This window comes from Equus przewalskii, unplaced genomic scaffold, assembly GCF_037783145.1.
Source record: "Equus przewalskii isolate Varuska unplaced genomic scaffold, EquPr2 ChrUn-13, whole genome shotgun sequence".
NCBI classification, from domain to species: domain Eukaryota; kingdom Metazoa; phylum Chordata; class Mammalia; order Perissodactyla; family Equidae; genus Equus; species Equus przewalskii.
This window is the reverse complement of record NW_027228750.1, coordinates 15,420,417-15,447,704: the sequence shown is the minus strand read 5'-3', so window position 1 is coordinate 15,447,704 and position 27,288 is coordinate 15,420,417. Positions and strand designations below refer to the sequence as shown.

General features: G+C 35.9%; 1 protein-coding gene across 4 annotated transcripts in view; it reads right to left on the bottom strand.

Moving 5' to 3' along the window:
* Nucleotides 1-18,096: 18,096 nt before the first annotated feature.
* OLFM3 (olfactomedin 3) overlaps nucleotides 18,097-27,288 on the bottom strand; it is a 184,083-nt gene continuing 174,891 nt past the window's right edge. For all 4 annotated transcript variants that reach the window (XM_070608159.1, XM_008526461.2, XM_070608160.1 and 1 more), the window contains exons 5-6: nucleotides 22,156-22,262; nucleotides 18,097-21,036 (exon numbers count right to left, since the gene is read on the bottom strand). In XM_070608159.1, the coding sequence (XP_070464260.1) occupies nucleotides 20,359-21,036; nucleotides 22,156-22,262 (785 nt within the window). In that variant the 3' untranslated portion in view covers nucleotides 18,097-20,358. The remainder of the gene's footprint in view (nucleotides 21,037-22,155; nucleotides 22,263-27,288) is intronic.

Here is a 27,288-nt window from a genome sequence, read left to right as displayed (position 1 = left end):
TGTATATTCTAGTTGTGAATGTCTCTGGTAGTGCTATGTGGGATGCCACCTCAGCATGGCGTGATGAGCGGTGCCATGTCCGTACCCGGATCCGAACTGTCAAAACCCTGGGACACCAAAGCAGAGCATGCGAACTTAACCACTAGGCCATGGGCTGGACCATTATCATTATTAATTATGATTAAACTTTGATACTTCCATCTATCCTTTTTTTGTTGATCCAGAAAAATTAGTGATATCACACAGCAGATTCTGGAATATTTATTGGTTATATATACTATGTCCATATCACTATGTTAAGTGCTGCTGAAGATAGTAAACCAGATTATTAGCTCTTGAATATCTATGGTGATGTCTGACAAAGGGATACTTGTGATGCAGAATAAACATTGGCAGTTTTCAAAGGATCTTTGCAATTTGTTTTAACTGAATCAATCAAGGAAGCAAGCAAAACACGTATAGCAATTGATGCTATATTGAAGTCATCAGCAAGGCATTGGAAGGTCAAAGAAATAAATTAAGAGTGCCTTTGGGTTGACTGAAGCATGCTGAATTTTAGCGTCTCATCTCTGTGCATTTAGGTTTAACACGAGAACAGCACCTGGTCTCTAAGACAGTGTGTGATACACGGTAAATATTTGTTGAATAACTGTCCTTTTAATTTATGAAGCAGTTTCACATATGCCATCTCATCCAGTTTTCAAGATCAGCACTGTTGACTATTTTGGTCAGACAATTGTTATGGAGGACTATTCTGTGCATGCAGGGTGTTTAGCAGCATCCCTGATCTCTATCCACTAGGTCTACAACCCAGCCCCCCCCACCCAGTTATGAGAGCCAAAAATGTCTGCAGACATTGTCAAACGTACTCTGGGGATCAAACTTATCTCCATTTGGGAACCACTGATTCTCATTTTATCCTCCAACTTCCTCACGGGCAGGATGACAATATCAGGTTTGCAACTGAGAGAACTAAATCTCAGTGACTAAGTGTCTTATGCAGTGTCCTCTGGCTAGTGACTGGTAGAACTAACATATAAACTTGGCAGGGCTTTTGACTGAATCCTATCGCCTACTGACTTAAATGACTGCAGATGGCGTAAAGGTAATTGCGACGGAAGTGGGCAGAGTTTACACAGCTAAGTAGTGTGCAAGGGCAGCCTGGATGATTCAGCTGGGTTTGCTGGAGTCATGACCACACAGCAACTCTTCAGCTATGCTTCTGTTCTCGGGGTCACCTTTGGAAAGAATGAAAAATAGCCACAGTGATAGTTTCTGGGGATACTCCCAAAGGGAGCATGCTGTCTACTTTATTTATATAATAGGGCAACAAATTGTCTATCTTATTTAAAGAGATGAAAAGAGGAGCTTGCTTAAGTTTTCCTAGTGATAGGCACAGTGTCTTGATATGGAAGGACATTCTGATTTTGTTTATATTTGCGATAGTCTAATTTAATTTCCTTTTCTTTCTCTTAGAGAGTAAAATATTCACATCTTTCCTAGAAGTGGGCTGTAAAGGTAAGGAAAAGAGTGCCCGATGTCTAGAGTCTGGTCTAAATCATTTGTACAGACCAGCCTGTGAAATGCAGTTGCTGCTGCTTCCAGGTGGTTTTCCAGATATACAAGACCTAAATTTCACGTAACTGTGAAAATAAATTAGGGCCTCCTCCAGATGATGCTCCCTCAACTGTAAATCTCCTTCGCAGTTTCAAATTCTATCTAAACAACTTGGCATTAAAATTCATTCACTAAGGTAAGCTGGGCTAGAGCAGGTGTAAGCAATGATCACGATTAATGTAAAGAAGCCAGAGAGAAAGAGAGAAAATGGAAACAACAGAAGCAGAATGAGGAAGCTGGAGAGAGTTAGAGGACAACATTGAAAATGATGCATGAGAATGATTTATATGAAGAATTTGGTCAAAAAAAAAAATGAGAACTCACGATTTTAAATCAGATCTCTTTATATGCATCACAGTGAGCATAAAGGCACCTAAAACATATTTTAGCTAAGAAAGTAGGCACTGACAGAAGAGAGTTTGACAGAAGGTTTAGCATTATTTCCAAAATTATTATTAACATCATCAGTAAACACTCATTTTGGCCAGCCCTGTGGCATAGTTCTTGAGTTTGGCACACTCGGCTTCGGCAGCCCAGGTTCACAGTTCAGATCCTGGGCGTGGACCTACACCACTCGTCAGCCATGCTGTGGCAGTGACCCAAATGTAAAGTGGAGGAAGATTGGCACAGATGTTAGCTCAGGGCTAATCTTCCTCAGCGAAAAAAAAAAAAAAAAAAGAAAGAAAGAAAGCAAACACGCACTTATTGCATCAAGACCAAAATCAAGGTACTTGAAGTAAAGATGGGACACAAAGCATTGAAACCAAGGCTTTACCATCTAGCTCTCTGAGCTTAGACTAGTAGTTTTCAGAGTTTAGCCTAAATTGAATCATATGGAAGACTTTAGGAACACAGATTACCAGGCCTCAGCCTGGAGTTTCTGATTCAGTAGTTTGGGTGAGGGCATAGGATTTGCCTTCGTGGCAAGTTCCCATATGATACTGAAGACTAGAGGCCAGGCTTTGTGAACCATGGGCTTAGGTCATCATTAGGACCTACATGAACCTCATTTTTCTCAGGCATAGAATGTAACTGAAGACTACCTACCACCATAGTATTTATGTGTGAGAGGTCTTTTAAAAGTATAAATTTATTTTTAAATATTTCTTTCAGCTACAATCTAGGATAATTCCACTGATTTGGCCTACTTTATTGGGAACATAATCAGATTATTCTAGCACACCAAGGCTGTCAGTGGTAAATTCTTGTGTCTTCCTTATATTTTGTATTATCAAAAAATGGACACAAATTTTATTTATTTTTTGAGGGCAGAATATTAGCTCTTATGCCTTTTCGGATGGTCCATCACTGGCTATGCTTTCCTCTTGCTTTCTGATAGTTTTGACAGTTAGGAAAATGGAAAACAGTAACTTTTGTAACAGACAAATTCTGGAAATCACACTTCCACAGATCATTGATAATATACTTTTCAACTTCTCAGAATTCCGGGTCACCAACGAGTAAGTACTACCTCTCTCTATAGTGTTATGTTTTATATTCAAATACTAATTTATAAGCCCAAGCACTTTACACATGACCCATGGAGACCCCTAATTTAGAGAGTGGCAAACCTGAATTATGTGGAGTGCTAAAGGGCAAAAATGTTATCGATTAAAAGTAGTGGTGATTTGATGATTTTATAACCCACTCCTCAGTCTTCTACGTAGTTACATAAATAAGAAGAGATACTTGAGACATCTGGGGAAACCAAATTATTATTTGCCATTTTGGAAGAATCTTCTACATGTTTAAACAAACATTTTGAGTCATACTATGTTCTAGGTACTATGCCAATTGCTGGGGAAACACATTTAAATGAAGAATTGATCCTAATTTTTTTAGGATCTTACAGTATGTGTGGAAGACAATTTACAAATAACTAATTTTGTATAACACAATATGAAATCTGCTGCAATGAGAGTATGTACAAAATATTATGACAACAGATAAAAGGAAATAAAAAATACAGTATAGGGGCTGGCCCGGTGGCATAGTGGTTAAGTTTGTGCACTCTGCTTCGGCAGCTCAGGGTTTGCAGGTTCGAATCCCAGGCGCAGACCTACACACTGCTCATCGAGTCATGCTGTGGTGGCATCCCATGTATTAAAAAACAGGGGAAGATTGGCACAGATGTTAGCTCAGGGACAATCCTCCTCAAGCGAAAAGAAGCAGCTTGGCAACAAATGTTAACTCAGGGCCAATCTTCCTCACAAAGAAAAAAAAACAATATAAATGGGAAATAATTTCTAGAAAGAAATACCTCACAAGTTACCAAATAAGCCTCTAAAATTATTTAGGCTATTCACAGCCATGAAGAGTATTAGCTTTGGTGGGGCTAACCAGTGGAAACAAGAAAACGTCAGAGGCTGGCTCAGTGGTGCAGCGGTTAAGTGCACACAATCTGCTTCGGTGTCCCAGGGTTCCCCAGTTCGGATCCCAGGTGCGGACATGGCACCACTTAGCATGCCATGCTGTGGTAGGCATCCCACATATGAAGTAGAGGAAGATGGGCATGATGTTAGCTCAGGGCCAGTCTTCCTCAGCAAAAAGAGGAGGATTGGCAGCAGTTAGCTCAGAGCTGATCTTCCTCAAAAAAGAAAAAAGAAAATGTCAGAAATTTCTAAGGGATTCTTATTTTGCATATTATGGGGCCTAAATAAGGATACTCAGACTTTGATTACCGTGTCTTTCTATCCATCCTCCCATCCTTCTATATAGTTCTAATGATTCACTGTATTTTAAATACATGCCCATTTGCTGACTAGTAAAAGAAGGATATCTCGATGTTGACTATAATTTACCATTATAATTTACCACTGCTCCTTAAATACATGTATCAAAGTGCTCATAATCTTTTAATCACAGATATTTTTGAACCTGGATTTAATAATAAAAGTTGAACCTCGAGAGGAAAGTGGCTAAATGTATTTCTTTACATTACATATAGTGTCATTGAATATCAGAGCTAAAAACTAAATTTCGAATCTTTTGATTATAGTAGGAATGAAATTTCTGCTACATGATATTGCTTCCTTTTGAAAGCTGAAACAGAGCTGTGTTTAGAACATAACTCAAAGAGGAGTGGACTTCAAATGAGGATTTCCAAGGCCTGGAGTGACACTGGTGTTGGTGAATGGGTCTGGGTGGGAGAGTAAATTGAAAAGTAGAACTTGAATTGAAGTTTAGCAGTGAGCCATGGGATTAGCCTCCTTTTAAGGAAATAAAGACATTTTTGATTTTAAATTTATATATATTTTTGGAATGTTATGTTATATATCCTTCCTGATCAGGGTCATTCTTGCGTGTGTGGGTTCCTGGACACAAAGACTGGATCCTTTTCTTCTACTTCATTGACTAAAATGGAAATTACTTGTTATAGACCGAATCGTGTTTCCTTAAAATTCATATGTTGAAACCTTAACCTCCAATGTGACTGTATTTGGTGATGAGGTCTTTAAGGTTAAATAAGGTCATAAGGGTGGGGCCTTAATCTGATAAGACTGGCATCCTCATAAGAAGAGGAAGAGACACCAGAAATCTCTCTCTTTCTGTGTGTGCAAAGAGAAAAGATCACGTGAGGACACAGCAAGAAGGCAGCCACCTGCAAGCCAAGGACAGAGGCATCACCAGAAGCCAACCCTGCTGGTACCGTGATCTTGGACTTCTAGCTTCTAGAACTGTGAGAAAATAAATTTCTATTGTTTAAGCCCCCTAGCCTGTGGGATTCCATTTACGGCAGCCTGAGCTGCCTAACATTACTTAACAGTAAGAAATAGCGCAATCTTGATTCTATCCACTTGACCTTATTGGTCTCAACATTTATACATTACGTGATTAGATGAGACTGGAAGTTACTTTTTCTGAATGGATTTTTCTAAAAATATTATTTTTTAAAAGGATTTATAGGTCCCTTGTTTGAAAGATTAGAAGGCAATTATAAGAAACTGACTTATGGCAAACATAGGATGATTCTATATAGCAATTTAATATGTTAATGAACTTTTTGCCCTTGAAAATGTCTAAATAATCATCCCCTGGATAATGACTACTTCCTGGTATATTTTAACTTTGTTTGCTCAGTACACTTCTTAAATTCATGTGCGGCATGTACTGTGACTAATGCAAACAGAGCAGCCATCAGATCCATTTCATTAAGAAAAGATTAAGTGGAGATTCTGAAAATTTCCCATGAAACTTTGATGCGCAATTCATTCTTTAATTAAAAGCAAACAGTCTTGCTTTCCGGGATTAGGCCACCTAATTATGTAAAAACAGAGAGAATATGTTGATAAAGAGTCTTTGAATAAAAAGGGAAGAAAATATCACCAGAATTTGCCCCAAATGAATGTCATCCCAGAAAGTAGGAGATAAGAATGAAAATCAGAAGCAGTTTTGAATAATCTATACTTCAAATGACTCCAACTCATGAAGAATTAAAATCTCTGATGTTCCAGGGACGAGCAGGTGTGGAGCCGATGAGACTTTGGGAAAAAGTGCAGATACTGAGAGATTGTTGATCCAGACTATAGAGAACAATCTGCCTGAGATTTCAGAGTTTGTTCTGACCTCCGCTACTAACTCGATGTATAACTACAGGCAAGTGAGTTAATCTTTCTGTGACTCATTCATGCCTTTGTCAGATGGAAATAATAACACCTGCTTCATGAGAGTATTTGAAGGTTTAATTAAATTAGTGTGTTGAACTTCTTAGATGAAAGTTGCTACAATAATGCAAAGGGCAATTATTGAGCTCATTTTTCCTTTTCCTGTACAGAATATGATGATTGAAACACGTTTATTTTAATTGGAAAATTGACTAATTGCCTAAAGAAACCCTTCCTCATGGCATATGATACATGTGACAATAGGTCAAATCTCTTTATAATAAAGAGGATCATAATCTAATTCTTAAATTAACAACAGAAAATCTAATCTGTGGCAAAAGAGTTCTTTCAAGAATCATTCAATATGTAAAATTCTAATACCTTACGGTCATAGCAGTGGAATCTGGTTTATAGTCTCGTCCAGAAATGTGGTGTCTCTCACACAACCATTTATAGGTTTGACTCAGTTCTTTTTCTGATGAATTGATTACTTTTTCTCTTTTTGGCAAAAAGGGCAGTGGTTTTTAAGTGAGGAAGATGCCAACTTTCTAAAGAGAGGAAGTTTCCATGAGGAAAACAGTTTGTGTATATATACTGTTGTCTGGGGTATGACCACGTGAGCAACTGGCTCAGGATAAGGTCACTGTTAGAAAGGCCAAGGAATTGAGAGGCTCCAGTGTTGGAAGATCATCTAGAGTAGCAGTGTTGGAGAGAATGATAGTGAGCCGGGATGCAAAATTTTGAAAAAAAGGAGGGGGACCTGAGAATCTCTAGATGATTCCACAAAGAGTTGTAATGAGTTGGGAAACCTGATGACAACAGATTCAAAGCTGAGCTGTGGCACTATTAGGATGAATGGACAATAAGTGGCAACGAAGAGCAGAGATGACCCACACTGACCTCTACACCCAGATGTATGAGGGCTGTTGGGAGAGGAAATAGTACTCTTTTGAGAGGGGAAGTCATGTCCTTCAGGGAGAATAAGGTTTCCATTAGACTCAGCAGAGATTCTCAGCACTGACTGTACTAGGATCTCCTCAGAAACTTTCCAAGCAACACTGTTCGTGGGTCTCACTTCAGACCAATTAAATCAGGATCTGTGGCGGTGGATCCCAGAGAACAGAACGAAAAAGCAAACAAAAAACCAACAAATCTCTCTCCAAGAAATTGAGCTAGGTTTAAAAACTGGTATAATGGCAGTTTTCAGAAGATAAGAAGGTGAAGGGAACATTGAAAACAGAGGTTAGAAAGGTAGATTTTGCTTCTGACAGATTGTGAGTTCTAGAGGATACTCTGAGTGGGAGTCAGAAGTCTGAAAGTGGATGTGCAACGCCATAATGGATTAGAGTGACCAATGGTTCTAGGCTTCTTGGATCATAAAGAGGCTTGACTTGATGACCTCAGGCTGTGAACTTTGGAGAGTGGGTTGGGGAGGTAGGGAGTTCTTGCTATGAGCACATAGAATTCTCTGGCTTCCCTTTTAGTCTTACCATTAGACTCAAAGAGAATAGGGGAGGGGAAAACTTTATTCTTAGCAAACAAGGCCCCCTTTTGACTCATGCTGATGGGAGTAGTGATCAGTATAAACCACAATCCAGATTACATTTTTTGTTCACTTTATTTCTCATTTTTTGGATAGATACCCAAACTATCAGCCTTGTTGTGTATCACTGTTTTTAAAAATATCATTGATTAATATACCTTATAAAGAATTGTGAGGGGCCATCCCATGGACAAATGGTTAAGTTCGCACGCTCCACTTTGGGAGCCCGGGCTTCGTGTTCGGATCCTGGGTGCAGACCTACTCACTGCTCATCAAGCCAGGCTGTGGCAGCATCCCACATAGAAGAACTAGAATGCCCACAACTACAATATACAACTAAGTATTGGGGCTTTGGGGTGTAAAAAAAGGAGGAAGATTGGCAACTGATGTTAGCTTACGGCCCATCTTCAACAAAGCAACTCAAGAAGTGATTGTATACATAGAAAATCCAACAGAATCTGCACAAATGCTACTACAACCAAAAAAAAAAAAAAAAAGAGAAAGAAAGAAAAAAGAATTGTGAATTCTTGTTTTGTGGTCATTTCTTATGCTTAGAAAATCTGTATCTCACGTGGGTGAACACTTTTGGATTTGACCAATGAGGATTCAGTAACAGCTAGTTTATAGATAGCATTCAATAAAAGTGAAATCATCTTGACCCAGCCTGCCCGTTTACAAAAGGAAAGGTAGAAGCAGTTCTCTCTGCTGGGGACTAAAACTCAGCATCATTCTTCTGAGGATTAAATTCTGCAGACTGGCCACTTGAATATCTGTAAGTTGCTGGTAAAATGAGACTTTACAACTCCTGTGGCTCTGAGAGTCTGCTATAGAAAAAAAAGGATCTGCAGCATCAGCATAAACTGAAGACTCTATGGTTTGATTTGAGAATTTGGAAGTCAATAAAGTGAAGACAGCATTTGTATGTAGAGGATAACTTTTTGAAACTTAGCTTGTCTTTTCTTATCCTCTTTTTATACTATAATACTTCTGCGGCGTTTAGAGAAAACAGAACTTACATGGAATGGAAACGTCGACAAATGGCCCAACACATCTAATTTAATCAGAATCAATGCTTATGTCGTTTACAGCACTGCAAGCTTGATGCCTTCTTTACTCAACTGTATTCTGTTCCTTAGACCATTACATCACTCTCACAGGCATTTATTCTGTTTTTCTGGTCGAGGCAGTGGGTGTAGGCAAAGTTCTGCAGGATGTTCCGGTGAGACTCTAAAGGCAGGTTCCTTATGACTGCAACAGATGTTGAGGATTTTTAGGGAAATGCTGACTTTATATTGTGAATCCCTCTCTCTCAGGGAAAAATAAGGTATTTCCAATTGCCTGCTAGCTATAAAAGCAGAAGGGCTAAATAGCTTAGCTATAAAAGTGGAACACTGAAATTCTTACGAGGTACAAAAATAATGAAGACTTCTCAGTTCTTATTAAGAAGCAAACTTCTCTCTCAATAGTTCATTATTTGGTTATGGCTCCACAGATATGATTAAAGGAAGAGATAAAAAATTTAACTGTAAATTCCAAAAATATTTGGCTCTGTAATCTGATTTAGGAAAAACAAAAGGCTAGACACACAAGTGCAAACAGATACTATTAATTCATCTTTCCTACTGTTAGCCTAGCATTGTTATTAGTAGTAGTAGTAGTTATAATAGATGTAGTTATAGAAAGTTTTATAATAAACATACTGTTCCACTGTTAGCTCTTGACAGGTAAAAAATTGAGATGTTTAGCTTGTGTTATTTTAAGTAGACTCAAGACTTAAAATTTCCCTTAACCAGTTACTTAATCACTGTGTTTAAACAAATATTTAATGCTATTAGGAATATAAATGTAAAAAATTCCAAAGCAATTCAAGAGCTAATGAGGAAATAAGCAAGTAAACGACATTAGACATTGAGATGTACGATCTGCAGTTCCAACTGAGATGATTGTTGATTTTTTTAACAATTGATTGCTTCCTTCATTGAAAAGTTATTTACTGGGATAGCACTATGTTCCAGGAACTAATTTAGGCACTGCAGATAAAATCATGAGTAAGACAACTGTGATCCCTGACATGATGGAGCTTACTTGCTGTTTTTCAGTTTATTAAAATTAGAGAAAATATGCAGAGTGCATGACATGAAATCGAATCTTTTGGCTGAGTCTGATCAAAAAGCATTTAACAACATGCACAATGTCTGCCTCCTGCTCTCATGCAACTCAAGGAACCGAGTCAAGTACTGTTGACTGTGAAGTTCATAAAAACAGTCCCTAAGTCTGTCTTTAATAAATTTGTGTCCACAGAAACTAGCGCCTAGTTTATTTAGCAGATAAACCTGGTATTTCATTAATACACCATAAATATTTGCTGAATGAAGGAATGGATTTTCTCAGAATCAACTTGTTTCTCAGAACCAAACTCCTTGTTTGCTTACTGAAATCTTTATCTTCTTGTATTGCCTGGTTTCTTTCCTTCCTTTCTTTATTACACATTCTGGTCCAAACTGGCTCCCTTGTTTTGGGGGAACTGAAATATTAGGGTTTCAAGAAGCTTTCGTTGGACATAAGAAGTTTCAAAATCAGGCTAAAGAAAGCCCCAGAGAGGTTAAAGGCCCCCAGGAGAAATTTTAGTGTAGTCCACACCTGTTTATACTATAGTAAATACTCCAATTTCCTTTGGGTATTTATTAGAGGAGGTTCTTTTTCTTGGAACCACTAGAAAATGTATCATTCCTCCAGAGTAACATACCCAATGTGAATTGCAGTGAAATGTTGGTTCAAATATGGGGTTTATTTGAGGAGATTTTATAGCATTATTGGTCAGCTTCTGACAGAAGTTGGTCTAACAAAACAGCTCACACATGCTTGGTAAAATAATTAGTTGGACTGTAGGGTCAAGGGCAAGATTTTATGTCTGTTGATTTTGTAAGTGTGTGACCTAGTCCTTCTCTGAAAATCATTTCACCAAAGTCACTATATACTCCTGTGGAGACAGACGACACGTTTCCTTGCAAATTTGTCTGACTCCTGTTGTCCCTTACTTTTGTCCCTTGATGGAATTATTTGGACTGAGTGGACTTTACTTTGGGCCCAGAAGCATAAGCGAAGATTCTGATAATAAGAGAGGAATGAGAACATTCAGAATGTGGATATAAGCTAGAGGAAAGAAGGCTTGTATTATGCGTGTGGACTTTATGATTAGACTAAACGAATTGTGTTGGATAATAATGGAAAATAAAGTTGTAAATCTCGGGTGGGTTCAGTCAGAGAAGCCTGAAATTGATGTGTTGGGAAGCTATGGTTTGTTAATGAACAGGAAGTGTTATACTGCTTTATTGAGATGAACCTGATGGAGGAATGTAGGTTAGATTTTATGAGAAGATACTGGAGACAGAGATACCTACCAGCAGTATTTTGCAATACATTTTGCAAGTAGAAGATAGTGAGACCTGGTGTCACTTGTAGCAACAGGATAAGTCAGTAAGATTCAAGAAAAAAATCTTTTGAAAGAAGAAACAACAGATTTTTGGATTTTAGTGGGAGTCTGAATGTAGGGAATGAAGATGATGGAAGAGTTAAATATATCTAGAAGAGCAGTGATATTATTGATGAAATACAGTGGTTTGGCTGATCAAGCCAGCAACATAGAGAACGTACAGTTTACCAGGGAACACTATGCTATCATAATGCCTCCAGGAAACTCATTGTCCAAAGTGGGACGCAGACAAGTAAACAGATACTTACTTGTGGTAAAAGTAGTATGTTTGACACAAGTACAAGGTAGTATGACAGCCCAAAAAGCCGCAAATAGCGTAGCTGAGGGAATAGTTGGGAAATCTTTCCAGAAGTAAAATCTAAGCTCATCTTTGAAACTTGGACAAGAATTAACCAAATAAGAAGGATACTACAGATAGTGCTACAGGTAGAAAGAATAGCAGGGGGAGGATGATAAAGAGTGAAACCTAAGTATTTATTTCTTGCGGATGATGGAGAGTTGTGTATATCTTGTTAAGGAGATTTGACTTTATCCCCTAGGGAAGCTAATATAAGAAAGATCAGTTCATTTATGGATATGCTGCCTTTAAATTGATGGATCCTTCCTATATAGATATCGCTTGGATAGCTAGAAATTCTGAATTTGAAGACATGAAATGGATTTGAAAGCTGTACAGTAATAGTTGAAGCCATGTGAGAGGATGAGTTCTTAAAAGAGTGTAGAGAGAAAAGGACCATGGATTTTGAACTGAGCTGTTGGGGAGAGTATCCCTAGTTAGGTAGCAAATTTTAGTCAAGTAATAGAGAACAATATGAAATGTTTGTCTTAGTTTTAACATAATATAGGTAACTCTCTAGAAACTACTTGAAAACTTCTGGAAACTGAATTAGTAAGTTTCATTTTTATTTCCTTTCCCTCTGGTATTTTCCCTTTCAGTCTGAGCTATACAAGCATCTGAGTCCCACTTGATGCACAGCCTCTATTGATCTTTTAGAACAACAGATTAGGAGAAGGTTAGAACGGAAAGAAACCTTGGGGACCATCTAGTTAACTGGTTTTTATACTTCCTTTTTTTTAAACAACAGAAGTTTTCTGACAATAAAAGCTTAACATAGAAGCATTTAATAAGTGGATGAAAGTGAGATTGCTCTTGTTGGCGGTGGTGGGGGAGAGTTCGTGATTCATTGTCCCACCTCTGTTAAGTTCCTCTATTCCTTTTTGGTATTCTCTGAGGGATCCTGACAGAAACCTCAAGCTCTAAAGGGTGGTTTTTGAAAAGTACTGATAGAGCCCAGTGCTTTCATTTTCAGAAACCAAGAAACTTGTTCAAAGACATATAGTTAGATCTAATTTTAGAACAAATATTCTGCCTCTGGAAGAGTTGCTTGCACTATATGAAGAAGTGATCTTCACTAATGTTACTTAGAAGCTGTTACCAGTTGCATTTACTTAGAATCACTGACGGATTAATGGACATCAGATTTCCTGTTGGTGCACCCCTTGAAAACAGAGGATAAGGAAGGAGAGTAACACGTGAGACGGGGAAAAATGGCTTCTTTATTTTTCCCTGGTCTGATAGCACATGCCCCTTTGATAAAACCCTGTCTGTTCGGCCAAAGACAAAGTACATTTCTAAGAGAAGTCTTTACTTACAGCAGAAAAAATGCAAACTAGGGAACCAAAAGTTGAATGGGTTAAACTTTAAATGCTTTTTCCTTTTTAAAACATGGGCTTTAAGGAAGAAATAGAGCAAGTTGCTATCGTAGCTTGTCAAATAAAATTTATTGTGGAATAATTCTGAAATAAAATTTACTCTGTCATAGAGAGACCAATTTACCCAAGAGAGCAAAGTAAGCCCAATTTTATCTGCTTGACATTTCCTATATTTAATATCTAACCTTAGTAAGAAATTTATTTACAATAAAATAAACTTGAAAATGTTAATTTCTCATGAAGTTTTCAGAATGGAACAGTTTTTAGTGTTTTTGGTATGGAAAGGTGCTTCCTTTTTCACTCAGTCTTACATTTCTTTGGTTATTAATGTTTACTGTGGGATTATTCTGTATCAGACACTGTGCCAGGAAATATAAGGAAAATAACTTATTGCCCCTACTCTTGAGGAGTCCACACTAACTTGGAGAAAACAAATGATTTTGACAATACAAGATCAATACTTTGGAGAACACAAAAGAACGACTTTTTTATAGGCTTCAGAAATAAGGTGATAATTTAAGTGAGCTTTGAATGATGAATAGGAATTTAATGACAAAGAGTAAGAGGTCAATCTTGAATGTGAATTTTGAATCCCATCATTTAATCTGACTTGGAAAGCAGGGGGCTTCTTTGGTCAGGGAACGTTCCAGAAGCCCATAGCTGATGGAAGTGGCCCTTGGCCAAAGCAAAAGGCAAAGCTAATTATTTAGGAGACAAACCAGAGGTCAGTAAACAAAAAAAGCATTTCCAAATAAGACACCCAATTCTGACCATAGAGATGGAGATTAGAGGGTTGCTGGAATAAAGCAGGAAGCAGGGAGTGAACTGAACAAATTGGAAGATAATTGTTGAGAACAAATATCTGGACTAGGCGTCGATTTAGATGTTAGACATGATAAGATTTTATTTGTTATAGAAATCTGGTAATGGGTGGGGCAGGTACATTTAAAGAGCCAAAGCTGTGGTAGAAAGCAAGACTGAGGATGGGATGGTATTTTTGCTAACTGAGATAGGAAGGAAAAGTAGATTGGGGGACAGGTGAGGGAAAGATAAGGATTTTGCTTAGGGATGTACTGAGTGTAAGGTGCCTGTGGAATATCTATGGAGAAATATAAACAGTGAAACGTAAATGTTCTGTTTCCTTATTTATCAAATGGGGATGACAACATTTGCCCTCCCTATCCCACAGGACTGTTGAAAGGCCTCACATGAAAGAACAGAAATGAAATAGGCTTGAAAAATAGAAAACAATGTACAATGAAAAGAGTTGTTTTGGTTATGTTTGTTTAGCGCACATTTTCTAAGGAAGAATGGCAAGAAAAGCTAACCATAAATTGATTATACATCTTTTCCATTTTTCTGGACCAAACTTTACCTGAGGGGCAAGAATGTCGTTTGAATATAAGAACTTTTTATTCATATAAAGACATGTTCAACTTCTTTTTCAATGCATACTTCATCATCCAAGAGTAGTTTCTAATGGAGTTTAATGAAGACACTGGAGAAAGAATGAAAATACTTATTTCTGTTTTTGTTTCACATTGGAGTGGAAGCTAATGAGTATCGTCTCAAGTCCTTTGGGGAAAAAAAATCCAAGGAAACATCACTGACAGAAGCAGCCTCAATTCTCTACTCAGCATAACGTTATCTGCATAAATGTGACCAGTTAATTTTTAACAAAAAATCTTTTATTTGTTTTCTGCAGCTGTAGATTACAGGAATATCAACTAGAATAGGTTCTAAGCCAAGGCAAGTGTTATAACCTTTCTTTTTGCTATTTGTGTGTTGCCGCGGTAGCTAATTTCAGAAGAGGAGTTTGCAGTTAAATTTGATGGAGCACACCACATCTGCTCGATTCCAGTCAGATTCTAATGGTGCTGCCAAAAGGCTGTGTTAGAATTATAAGAGAATCTTCTCCAAACTCAAATAGATGGAGGATAGGCATCGTAATAGACTCTTGGGTCACCGAATCTGGCAAGAACGTACCCTAAAGGTTGGATCACAGAAAAATAGTCGGACTTGGTACAAATATAAAAAAAATCCCTTTAGAGTTTTTTATAGGAAATAATTTAATCTTGAGTTCTTCTGAAGAAAAAAATTTCTGATAATACTAGGATGTTAATTTCCTTCCTCTCTGAAGCAAGCTAAAATTCTTGAAGATTTCAAAACAGAAGACAGATGTTCTGTGCTGGTCATAAAGATGTTTAATAAATTTGGGATTAAATTCGATTACATTGACTTAGTGGTGATCTTTTGGGTCATGGCTTTCCTTAATATGTGATAAAAGCTGTAAATCCCCCACATGAAAGAACGTATAGCCATGTACACGCACTAAATTTAGCATATATTTTCAGGGAGTTCAGCCATCCTTAGAAGCATATTCTTGAACTCCAAGTTAAAAAAAATATTTCTACAATACAGAAATATTGAGAAATATTTGACCCACGGATTTCTAGGAACAGAAAGTAAGAGGTCAAATTTTTTATGTGTATCAGATGGTGGCATTGCATTCCTTGACTGAATTTACCACTGCAGGCTACTTCTTAAAGAGACCTCCTTTGACTTCCTCTCTAAATATCACTTTTTACCCCACCCTACCCCTTGCAAACACCCAGTCACTCTTTATAAAGCTTGTTTATTTCCTTCACAACAATTAATACAATCAGAATTTATTTTTCATTAATATTTTTGTTGCAGACTGTTCTCACTAGAATGTAAGCACATGAAAACATTATTTATCTCTTGACAGCTATATCCTTAGCATCCAGAAATCATCTGGCACGTAGTATTGCTCAGGGATTATGTTTTGAGTAAATGAATAAACAATGCATTATTATCTACTTTGGAAGCCCATACACTATCCGTTGGTAACACACATGAATTCATATGAAGTCAAGGATGGTATAGACAGAGTTGGCTGGATATGTATTACCAAGGTCAGCAGTATGATGCATTTCTATAACATGCTTAACTTAGAATGGCTAATGCTTCTTCTAGTCAGCTCGTTTCTTGCGCCATTTTCAAGACCTTTGTCACATAATATTTATTTTCTAGAAATGTCTGCTGTTATTCAATATTTCCAAATCTGAATTGTAGCAGGGAATGATATATTACGGCAGTATTTTAGTTATTTTTTTTAAAAAAATGGGTGCAAGCTCTCTGGGCAGACTATATAGCTTTGGTAGGGTCGCAACTTGGTACTACATATGTGTGTATAGTTTACCAGCAAACTTCTTGCAGCACTAAAATATTCCTGAGAACTCTTCCATATTCACCAGATTGTCTCACACCCCTAACTAGGAGTAATATTGTAAGATGTTTATAGTTATGAAAGGTACTCAAGGTACAACTTTTTGTCCTTTTTAATGTTATTTTTAAGTTATATTCAATAATAAATATTTGTAAACTTAGCAATCGATGACCCGAGCTGCAAAGCAGATAAGTATTCTGCCAACTAGTTTGACATTTGGAGACAAGGCAGGCTCCAAACAGGATTAAAATTCCACTAAGCCTGACAGAATAGTTCAACCAAAAGGGATAAACTATAACATAGTTTTAAGATGTGAGTCAGCTTTCTTTCTGATTGGGTAACAGTAGAGCAAACAGTTTTCTATTCTTTATTCAAGAGATTGTCATCAATTGAATTCATTATTTTGTAGAAACATAATTAAAGAGTTTAGTGAAGTTGATTTTTCTTCCATAAGCTAATTTTTTCATTGTATTTATTCTAGTACAAGTTCCACAATTCAGAAGACATATTTTAAGTCCAAGATCTTTTCTGAAGAGTCACTGATTATAATAAATTATTAGCTAAGAGATTTATACTGAGCTTACTTAGTTTTAGAAACAGGAAACCATTCCATGATCTTGATTTCGGTATGGATACAACCTACTGAACTGAATGATATTTAGTGCCACTGAGTCTTTCTAGAAGCAACTGTTTCTAGCTATGAGCAGAGACTAAGGCTTTGTATCATCTTATAGCATCTACATTTGAATTGATGCTCCCTGCCTATAGTGCTAATAGGCCGCTTTACAGTAGCTCTTGTCATGGTCCACTTACGACATGATGATGGAGAAAGCGGAGTACTCTTTGTCTATATGCCCATTCTTTTATGATGTCATAGGAACTCTCGTTGTACCTTTAGTAGAGGATATAATCATACCTACCTCATCAAGTCAGCAAGATGCTGTTATTGGCTTTGTTTTGGAAAGTACCCAGATTTCTAGAAGGCCTGGCTTTTAGAAACTCTGCAAATTGTATAATTTTTCATGTTTGCTCTAACTTGAAGGGATCCTTTTAATTTTGCTGTCAATTGAATTCAAATTTAGCATTAGCAGAAAAAGTTCGGTAATCTTGAGTGGTAAGGAGAGCCAGATGGGTTTTTTTTTTTTTTTGAAAATCTATTCTTTAAGGAGAATAAAACTAAAGGATTATTATATGTAAAACTTACCTTAGTAAGAAAACAACTGGTTTTATTTTTAGTTTGAACAGAAGTACAATTTTGTATAGTTACGTTTTAAAAGTAATTCTTCTCTGTGAAAAATTTGTACTTGTAAGTTTTATAGTGATTTTCAGATATAAAGACCATTTTCTTATTAAGGCTAAGAATCAATTTTCTGAAGATAGGATTTTATCAGAGAGAATACTATGGTTTGTAAAGTTGAAATGACTTTATGAGTATAGTAATAGGAACCAAAGATTATTAGTTTATGGTAAATCTTATCTAATCACTTGTAATGTTGCATGTAGACATCTGCCATTATTTTCTCTCTTATCTCTATGTATTGATAATGTGCTGAAATATTATCGTTTTATAAACTCACAGATATAAGTGTAAGTGTAAGTAATAAATATTGTGATTCAAGAGCCACAAATACAAATGTCACACAAACACAATCAGACTATGATTATACTATTATGTGAATGACATGGAAGTTTGTTAATGATCTGGTTAATTCTCAAAATACCAGTTATACAGTTCCACTTAGGATTAAGACTTTGTGAGTTTGGATTTCTTCACTGATTGGATTGCGTGGATGATTTTGAAATAGCTGTTGTTTCCCTCATAAAATTTATTTGTTTGTTTGAGATTTAAAAAAACAGTTTTTAGACTAAGTTCTTATTTATTTCAGGCACAAAACTGATAATTTATTAAGAAAAATGCTTTTAAACTATAAATGCTTAATGCAAATCACATGTTTAAACTCATGTTACCCCCACTTCTAGTGACAATAATAAAATCTGTGCTTGCTCTAGCAGCACATACACTATAAATTGGATACGGTGATGAAACCTTACATAGAAAACAATGAAGTGCTTTACAGGCTGCACATCTCACAAAAAAGCTGTGACCGTCCAGGTTTTGAATGTATGTGATGATACCACATTACATCATTTTTCTAAATAACAAGTAATGAAGATCCGGATATCCATTCCAGGCCATCTACTAAAAATTCGTTCATTTCTGAAATTGACTTTCTTTCTTCATAGAAACTCTTGATATACAAAGTGTTGGCCGATTATTTTTGTGGTGTGTGTGCAATGCCAAGTGAATCCACTACATTTTCTAACCCTCAAAAGCAGAGGAGAACTTATACAAATGTGTTAAAAGGGAAGACAACATTGCAGAGGGACCCAGAGTGGTCATTAAATCATGCTAACTTTTTGTAGACAGACAAAGAAATCTTTGTTCAACTTTAACACTTTCAAGATTGGATTATTGAATTCTACAATTTTGACAGTGAGATATTTGAGAATGATGTTTTACTTGTGACTATTAGAAATGAATTACTCTGATGTATTAGTATTACTTTACACAATGCTTTATCTGAGTTATTATATTCTTACTTTACAAGGAAATTATGATATTATGCATGTGTGAAAGTCAACATTTATAACAATTTAAGTCATATAATATTTATTATAGAATATACTTTTTAAATTGCAAAACCGACCCATTCTAGTTTCTGTAAAACTGCCTTAGGTAGGTATTTTTAATATATGGAAAGTACATCCAAACCCAATGATATGTTTGATATATATTGATTATATGGTTTTGGGTTTATTAACATAAAAAATTATTAAAGCTTTATTTTTTTCGTTACATTACTTCTTCACACACAATGAATCAGGGTATCAAGGGGTTGCCTTCCCATCTTGTTTTCTGAATTGGTTATTTGCCCATTTAAACCACACAGACAACTCCCAAGTTTTCCCATCATTTTCTTTAGCACAATTCTTGCCAATAACTCTCCAGAGTTTATAATATAAATCTAGATGACATTACGGAAATTTTCTTTTTAAGAATTTTTATATGTGCTTCCTGTACTTTTAGAGTCCTGACACAAGGAATTATATTACTGCAAGTTGTGTGTAAAATAAAAGCTAGAACACTAATATATTAAATTATGAAGAACAAAATTTGTTTGGTTCTGTAATAAATAAGTAGAGTGAATTGAAGTTCATTTTTTGTGACCCAGCTACATCTTTGCAAGCAACTATTTGGTTTTATTTTTTTTTCAGTAGACTGAGCAGAGTAACGTATCCATATGAGTAAGTTTAAGTTTTAGCATTCAGTGTCAGTGGTCTAGTAAACTTGGGGTAAAATAAAGATTATACGTAAGGGATCTGGCTTGATTTTCTTTTTAGTTTGTAATGCTTGTGTCAAGGGGTAAGCCTAGAAGATACTTCCTTCTTGATCACACTTGAAAATTGACTCGTAGTAATTACTGAGATTAAACTGCAGTGTATTTTATAAAAAATATTACTTACTTTCCCAGAAGTGAAGAGATACAATTGTACAATGGTGGTTACAATGGTAGAAATACATATTGCCAAGAAAATGTTAGCAAGAGATTTAAAAATGACTGTACAGCACCGCATCAGAGAATTGTATAACAGCAAAATGATTAATTTTATTTTTTTATATTAATAAAATCCTTAAATCTTTTTTAGAAATAAATGAGGGGAAAGTGCTTTTTTTCCCTCTAATTCCTACCAAAATATTTCCTGATGTGGAGCAGAAGACAGTAAAAAATGACAGATTAAAAAAAAAAAAGACATTCATGCATTTAAGCCACCATTAGTCTCTGACTCTAATATAAGGCAGATCATTAATCTTTTGCAAAACTATGACTTTAGCCACTTAAGCTCTATTTAGTGCTTTTCATGACAAGGACATGATAGGCCTTGTAAATTTAGGAGTTAAGATGTGTTTCCAACAGGTTAATTTAGACAGGCTCAGCTGTTTTTTGAAACACCAACTTTATAATAAAAAATGCTTTGGAGAAATGATGAAAGTTATAATAAATAAAAACCAGAAAGGATTCTATAGAGTTTATCACAAATGACACTGTTTAGATCAATGAAAACAAATTACATTTGCTTATGTGTCATCCTCAGTCTTAATGATGTGGAAAAGGGTGACATTGAACAGGACCTGGTGACCATTGTTCCAGGCATAAAGTGCTCTATCTCTTGCATTGTAGTCAAGCATGGATATGTGAAAGTATTGATTATGAAAGGGAATGTCTGTGTACTCATATGTTGAGGTTTTGGTGGAATAGGAATAATACACCTTGGCTCCAGTTAAGTGAGAGTTGGTAACATACAGTGTCCCACATATCATGAAAGATTCCCCTGCACTTCTCTTGGGATAGCCAGTGCTCCAGCTCTTCATCACCTCCAAGGTATCTTGGTTAAGTTGGCTGATGACTATGTTGCCTGCATTCTGGTTAGTTGCATACACAGCCCACAGCCCAATTTCATCAGCCATTAGGTCGATGTCAGAGAATCCACCCCAGGTGTAGGGGTAAACATTGTGAAAACCAGCATACTCCAGGCTTCGTTGGGCAAGCACTCTCCCCATATCAAAGCTGTATTTGATGATGATGTTACTCTGATATTTGTTAAAATAGAGTGAGCCATTGTAGACAACATGGTTAGTTCCCGCCCATTTGAAAGGGAGGTTGTATGTCCTTGACTCAGCCCCACTGACGAAGTCTGCAATTGATTTGTATTCACGGACAATTTTGTTGTTAGTATAACTGTCCATGTACCAGACCTGGGAAGAAGGAAAAAAACATGGAGTGACAAAATGCTGTACCTTTCTGAGAATTCCAAAATAAAGACAATGAGATGTAGCACCTATTAATATCACCATTCTTGGGCTCTGGAAGCCACATTACTTACAGCTGACCTGTTGCATTGTGATAGCAATGCAGGCTTTTGCAAAAGTAGAATCATGGTCTATATAGAAGGGAAACAACTGAATTTACTGCTTTGAAGTTGATTCTCTTTTTGTCTTTTCTTTTTTAGTGTTATATTTTTGACCATTCAGTGCATATCACTGAGTGAACCAAACATGTATCAATGCAAATCACATCATTTTGTCTAGTTACCTGATAGATAGACGCAATCAGTAATAACTGCGGAAAATATCACCTTCAGTAAATTTATTTATTCTATTCCTTGCTCTGAAAAATGTATGGTCTAATTTTACACTTTCAACTTGTGGTATCCTTTATGGATACCACAGAACCTTTTAGTAACACTCATTCACTAGACCAGCTGAGAGGTACAACTACCTTTCCATGAAACCATTTTACTAATTTGGCTACTAATGTCATGCAGATTTAACCTTTGAGAATCTTAATGTGTACTGAATTCTGTAATAGAACATAGAGCTATGGTAAGTTTGCAGGATACTGACTTATATAATATAGGCATTACTAACTTATGAAAATACCTCCCCAAAATTTCAGTACTATTTCTTTTAAAATTACTTCTTGTCTCCAGTGATATTTTAGCTTGTTTAGTGAATTGGTTAGCTCTTAACTTTTTCACTTATTTGGTGTTGCTTTTTTTTTCACCCTAAGGAGCAAGTTTTAGAAGGAGTATACAGAGAATTTTGTACACCTGTAAGTAGCCCGTTTCAAGCATCAAACAACATTAAAACCAATAAAAACTAGACTCACTGGTAAATTATAGGATGGAACATTTTACTAAAATAAATTTGTCATATATCAGTAGATATGTTAATATTATCAAACAAAATATTTGCAAATGGTGTAACACCTTTCAAGTTGAGATTAATATTCCTGAAAAGAAATGAATAGCTCTGTAGACATAAAGTGTAAATAAAACATAATTCTAAATAAAGGCATTTATGGAAGGAACATACTCTGTTATTTTTTTCAGATGCTAAAGGGTCTGTCATCCAAGCGCCAAATCGGGTTCCAGATGTCTTGACTGTAATTGGACCTGTGATTTTCATCAATTTGCCACATGCTGAAATTAGAGAGACATAAACATGTTGGGTGAACATGGCCAGTGATTCCAGCATACATACTCATACCAAGAGCAAAGAAAGGTATCCTAAAACAAAGCAAATCCATGGGACTGATATCACATACTCCGAATGAATGATCATTCATGTTGGGTACCACATGTTGAACTATAATTTGAACCATGAATAGTTGCTTTTTCAGTACTCTAAATCTAAAGTGTAGAATTTTAAATTGGGAAGTGATTTGTACAATTTGGAAAGAAATAAGTGAGGAAAGTCATTATCATTATACCTATTCAGCACCTGCTTCTTCTAAGTAAAGGAGTCAAAAAAATCAAACAAATTGTCCATGGGCCTGTTTACCTGATCACCAGATCCCCCTCCCCGCCCCTTCCCTGCCCCTATGCTTCGAGGCTGTGGACAACTTATGGAAGCCAGAAAGAGCTCTATAAGCTAATTTTCAGTTTGCATTTGTGAATGAGTAGCTCCTGTGAAAGATATCTTTATAGAATACAACAATAGGAGTAAAAACATATGTCCACAGAAATACTTAAATATATCTGACAGATTATTCATCAAAAGCATAAACATAAGCAAATTTCCAGCTATGAAGGGAAGGGTAATCAATCTTTTCTCCCTGGCCTTAGACCCGACGACCACTGATTTGCATTCTGTAGCTTGAGTTTTGCCATTTTTAGATTTTCATATAAATGGAGTCATGCTATAAAAAAATGAATTTCAACACCGTCTACTTGAAAGAGGTAGAGTTTTGAATGGAAAATGCTTTGTGCAGGTAGTAAGCCTGATACAGTAGCCATGAAGATGCGAAGGAAAGAAAGCCCAAAAGGTAAGCCCTTAGACCCCGTCGTCAAATGCAGTGAAAGATGTGGAGTAGCATGATGAAAAATTAATGACTTCCTTGAAAAATTGTAATATTTTTTATCACTTTAGCTGTGAATAAGATCTTAGGAAAAGCCTAGACGTCATAAATGCCAAAACCTAAACTAAAAGGAAACCCAGCATTTTGTGAAATTCTTAAACAGCAAAATTTAAAAGCTATTTATAATACACATTGTGAAAGACAATATGAGTGCCTATAAATACTGACCTTTTGTCTAAACAAAGGAATTTTTTTTTCTTATCCATTTATCCTCTATTTTACTTTCTGTTCTTTTTTTACATTTTAAAAAAAATTTTGTCTTATGTGTTCCATGTTTCTTAGCTCCTCCTCTGACTATCCCTAGGATTGATACATTTCTATTTAGTTTCTATTGGTTCCTGTGTGTTTGTAAGAGAAAGAAGACATCCACAAAGCAAATGCAAAACTAATTCTAACTTGAAACTTATTTTGGCTCATTTTTATCTATAGATGTTCCTCGTAAGAATAATTGGTAACTGGCAGAGTACTAAGCCGTGCCGTTAGGAAGATGATGAATGCTAATATTCTATTTTGTGCTATTACTTTAGTGATAATTATGTGTTTAGTAATTTCTAGCATTTCATGAAACATGAATTGTATACATGTTTTTTCTCCTTTTGTGAAAGAAATTAGATGAGATGGCATCCTTATATACTTTAAATAAAAGAGTTACCTTATAATTTCCTCAAACCCGATAAACTGGGCATATAATTCAGAAGACTTTATGGCATTTTCCATATTGAATAGCAAGACCTTGGGTTAAACCTATTTAGAATGTATCAGCTCAACTTGTATAAACACATGAACAATATATGAGTAAAGTAATATCAACTTGAACTAGAAAAAGCAAATGTCTTCTGAATGAATCTAGTTGAGTATATTCTCTGAATGTGCACGTGAAAGTAATATGATCCTTAATTATGTCCTATGTAAGTATATCTACATTCACAGATGGTAAGTGCATGAAAATTTCAAGTCTAAGTATATTGAAATAAAAAGAAAAACATCTCTCCCCCTGAAAAACACCACAAAACAAAATGATACTTTTTCTTAGGCGTGGATAATAAATTCTTTTTTGAACAAAATATAAATGGCAAAATTAGGTAAACTGTGAAAAGTAATTGGTGTAAGATGATGGACTAATATGTGCTTTTATCTTCTTTATTTCCCAGAGCTCACTGACATGATAATCAAGGAGTAAAACATGAGGGAAAAAAAGCAAAGCAAAGAGAAAGGTATAAGAGTCATTAGTGGAGAAGAAACTAACAAATTTCTAGAAGGCAGAAGGTGATGGAGAGTGGTAATTAAAGATGTAGGAGGATATAAGATGCCTCAGTGTCTGTGCAGAGAAGGCAAGAGCTGAGGTGGGGGCTGCTCTGCCTTGAGAAAGAGAAGTAAGGGACTCAGAAAGAGAAGTAAGGGACTCAGGTATAAAGGATGTTGGGAAAGAGGTAGGTTGCTGAAAACAGGAAAACCACTGAAAACATGCCATAAGAGCAATTGATCCCATCTTCACTCCTAGATTCAGGATCCCAGAAGTCACGTAAAAAAAAAATCTACGAAACTCTGTTAATTACCTGAAAAGACTTAGGGCAACTAATGTAGGCATTGGAGCTCTAGAACAAAGGCTCTTGCATTCTGCATTTGATAGTCTCCTTGCATACTCACCATGGAATGAAGTGTCATGCCCTACCTAAATACACAGAGTTTCCAAGCAGATTGATTGTTAAATCTTTAAAAATGACTGGGTAACCAAGAATTAGCAGAGATTTTGAAAAAGTTTAGAATAAGAATGACCAAAGTAAATCTGCAGAAAAACCAGACTACCATAAAAAGAGAGAAAATTCAGAGAGCAGAGGAAATTTTAGTGTCTTTAGAGAGATTTGCATATTATAGTCTGTGTACTGTGAAAGGAAAACAAAAAGAGCTATTTGAAATTTAAAATATGATTACTTTTTTAAAATTAATAAATTGGAAGATAAAAAGAGTTATTCAGAAAATTAAAAAAGTAAAAATGAAAATAAGAGAAAATACATGGATCCATATAGGATCGATCCAGAAGCTCCAACATCTGAAGAGCAAGTCTCTAGAACGAGAGGAGAAAGAAAAAGAGTAGAGAAAATTATCAAAGAAATTATGCACAAAATTTTCCCAGTTACAAAACCTATATATTCAAATTAAAAGGGCACACATTATAATGAACAAAAACAGATTTACTCCTAAAGATATATACTGTGAAATTTCAGAAGATTAAGAATAAAGAGAAAAATTGGATCTTTGCAGAGAAAGTGTGAGGTGGTCACATGCAAACGGATAAGAATTAGACTGTCACTGGGTTTCTCATCATCAGTACTGGATGCTGGAAGACAATGATCAGTGTCTTTATATTCAGGAAGAAAAATCAGAGGAAGATAGAATAAGGATATTTTCTGACATGCAGACTTTCCAAAGTTTACCTACAATGCACCCTTTCTTAAGAGTTTACTCGAGGATATATTGCAGCAAAATAAGCAAGTAAACCAAAACAAGGGAAGACGAGATCAGGAAAACTGACTTCTTGTCCCAGAATGACAACTGTGCAGTACGCCTTGAGAGCAGCTAGTCCAGAATGGACAGACATCTCCAGGAGGAAGGTGTCAGAAATAAGAGAAGTTGATCTATAGAAATACTGTATGAAGGGGCCGGCCTGGTGGCACAGCAGTTAAGTGGGCACGTTCTGCTTCGGTGGCCCCGGGTTCACCAGTTCAGATCCCGTGTGTGGACATGGCACCACTGGGCAAGCGATGCTGTGGTAGGCATCCCACATATAGAGTAGAGGAAGACAGGCATGGATGTGAGCTCAGGGCCAGTCTTCTTCAGCAAAAAGAGGAGGATTGGCAGATGTTAGCTCAGGGCTAATCTTCCTCAAAAAAAAAAAAAGAAAGAAATACTGTATGAGACCCTCTAGAAAAAACTGGGTATAGTGAAGTTGGTTTTTGAAATACATAAAAGGAGAATTCATTTGAACTTAACTCTAGTAATATTCTCCTTTGAATGGCACAGATGTTGTGACATTGGACTTACAGAGGAAAGGAATACATACTTAGCGCCCAAAGAACAATATAAGCATTGTCATAATAACTTTTAATTTGTAGAATCAGCCCATGAACTAATTACAGAATACTTAAAAGACATTTTATCTGCTGTGTGATTATAGAAACGACAAAATGTTTCCAACTGTGATAAGATAGAAGAATAGATAAAGTTCACACTGTGAGAGAATTAAAAATTAGGAGAAGAGGTGAAAGAAAGATGAGGTTCAAACTGTCCTCATATTTAAAAACATGGTATTAAGAGAGTTTTCCTATAATTAATGAAAAAATCATAAAGATTTAAATATGGGGTTTGAAGTTACAAAGTTGGTAAGGGTCGAATTGTGAATAGTTGTAAAAGTGTATTATGAGGAGATGAGAAAGAAAGTGGCTTTAGCTAAATGATCTAAATCCTCCTTTTTGCAGAGCGGAAAGTCAGTAAAGTGTCCAAAATTGATAAACCAAATAAAAAATGGTGGAAAAACAAGCGTATTATTACAAAGATGGATTTAACCACCAGAAGCACTAAAATTAAACTTAAATGTGGTTGCCTCTGGAGAGCAGAACTACAGGAGGAGACATGCTTTTTATTCTAAGTCTTTTTATTCTAAACATATAATTTTCTAGCCATGTGCATAATATATTTAAATTATAATTTTAAAATTAAAATACCTGCAAAACATTATGAGTCATTAAATTTAAAAAGCAAACATCACATTTATATATTGCCTATTGAAAAATCATTTCCAGGGTTTTTTATGCCATGCTTCCTTGCAGGTCTAGGAAGGAGGTGGAAATTGAAGCTGTAAATAGTCTCCAGCAATGAAAGTTGTGAATATTCTGCATTTTAATTTGGTTTCAGTCCTGGAAGGATGAGATTAAAATTATGTTCTTTATACTTCAAGATCTGTCTTAAAATTGACATGGCAATCTCTCTTTCTTTAATTCTTTCAACCTTAAAAGAATTAGAATTCTTACTATGAATGATGGCATTTATCATTACTTCATAGGGGTGTTAAGAAAAGCTAATAGGCGATT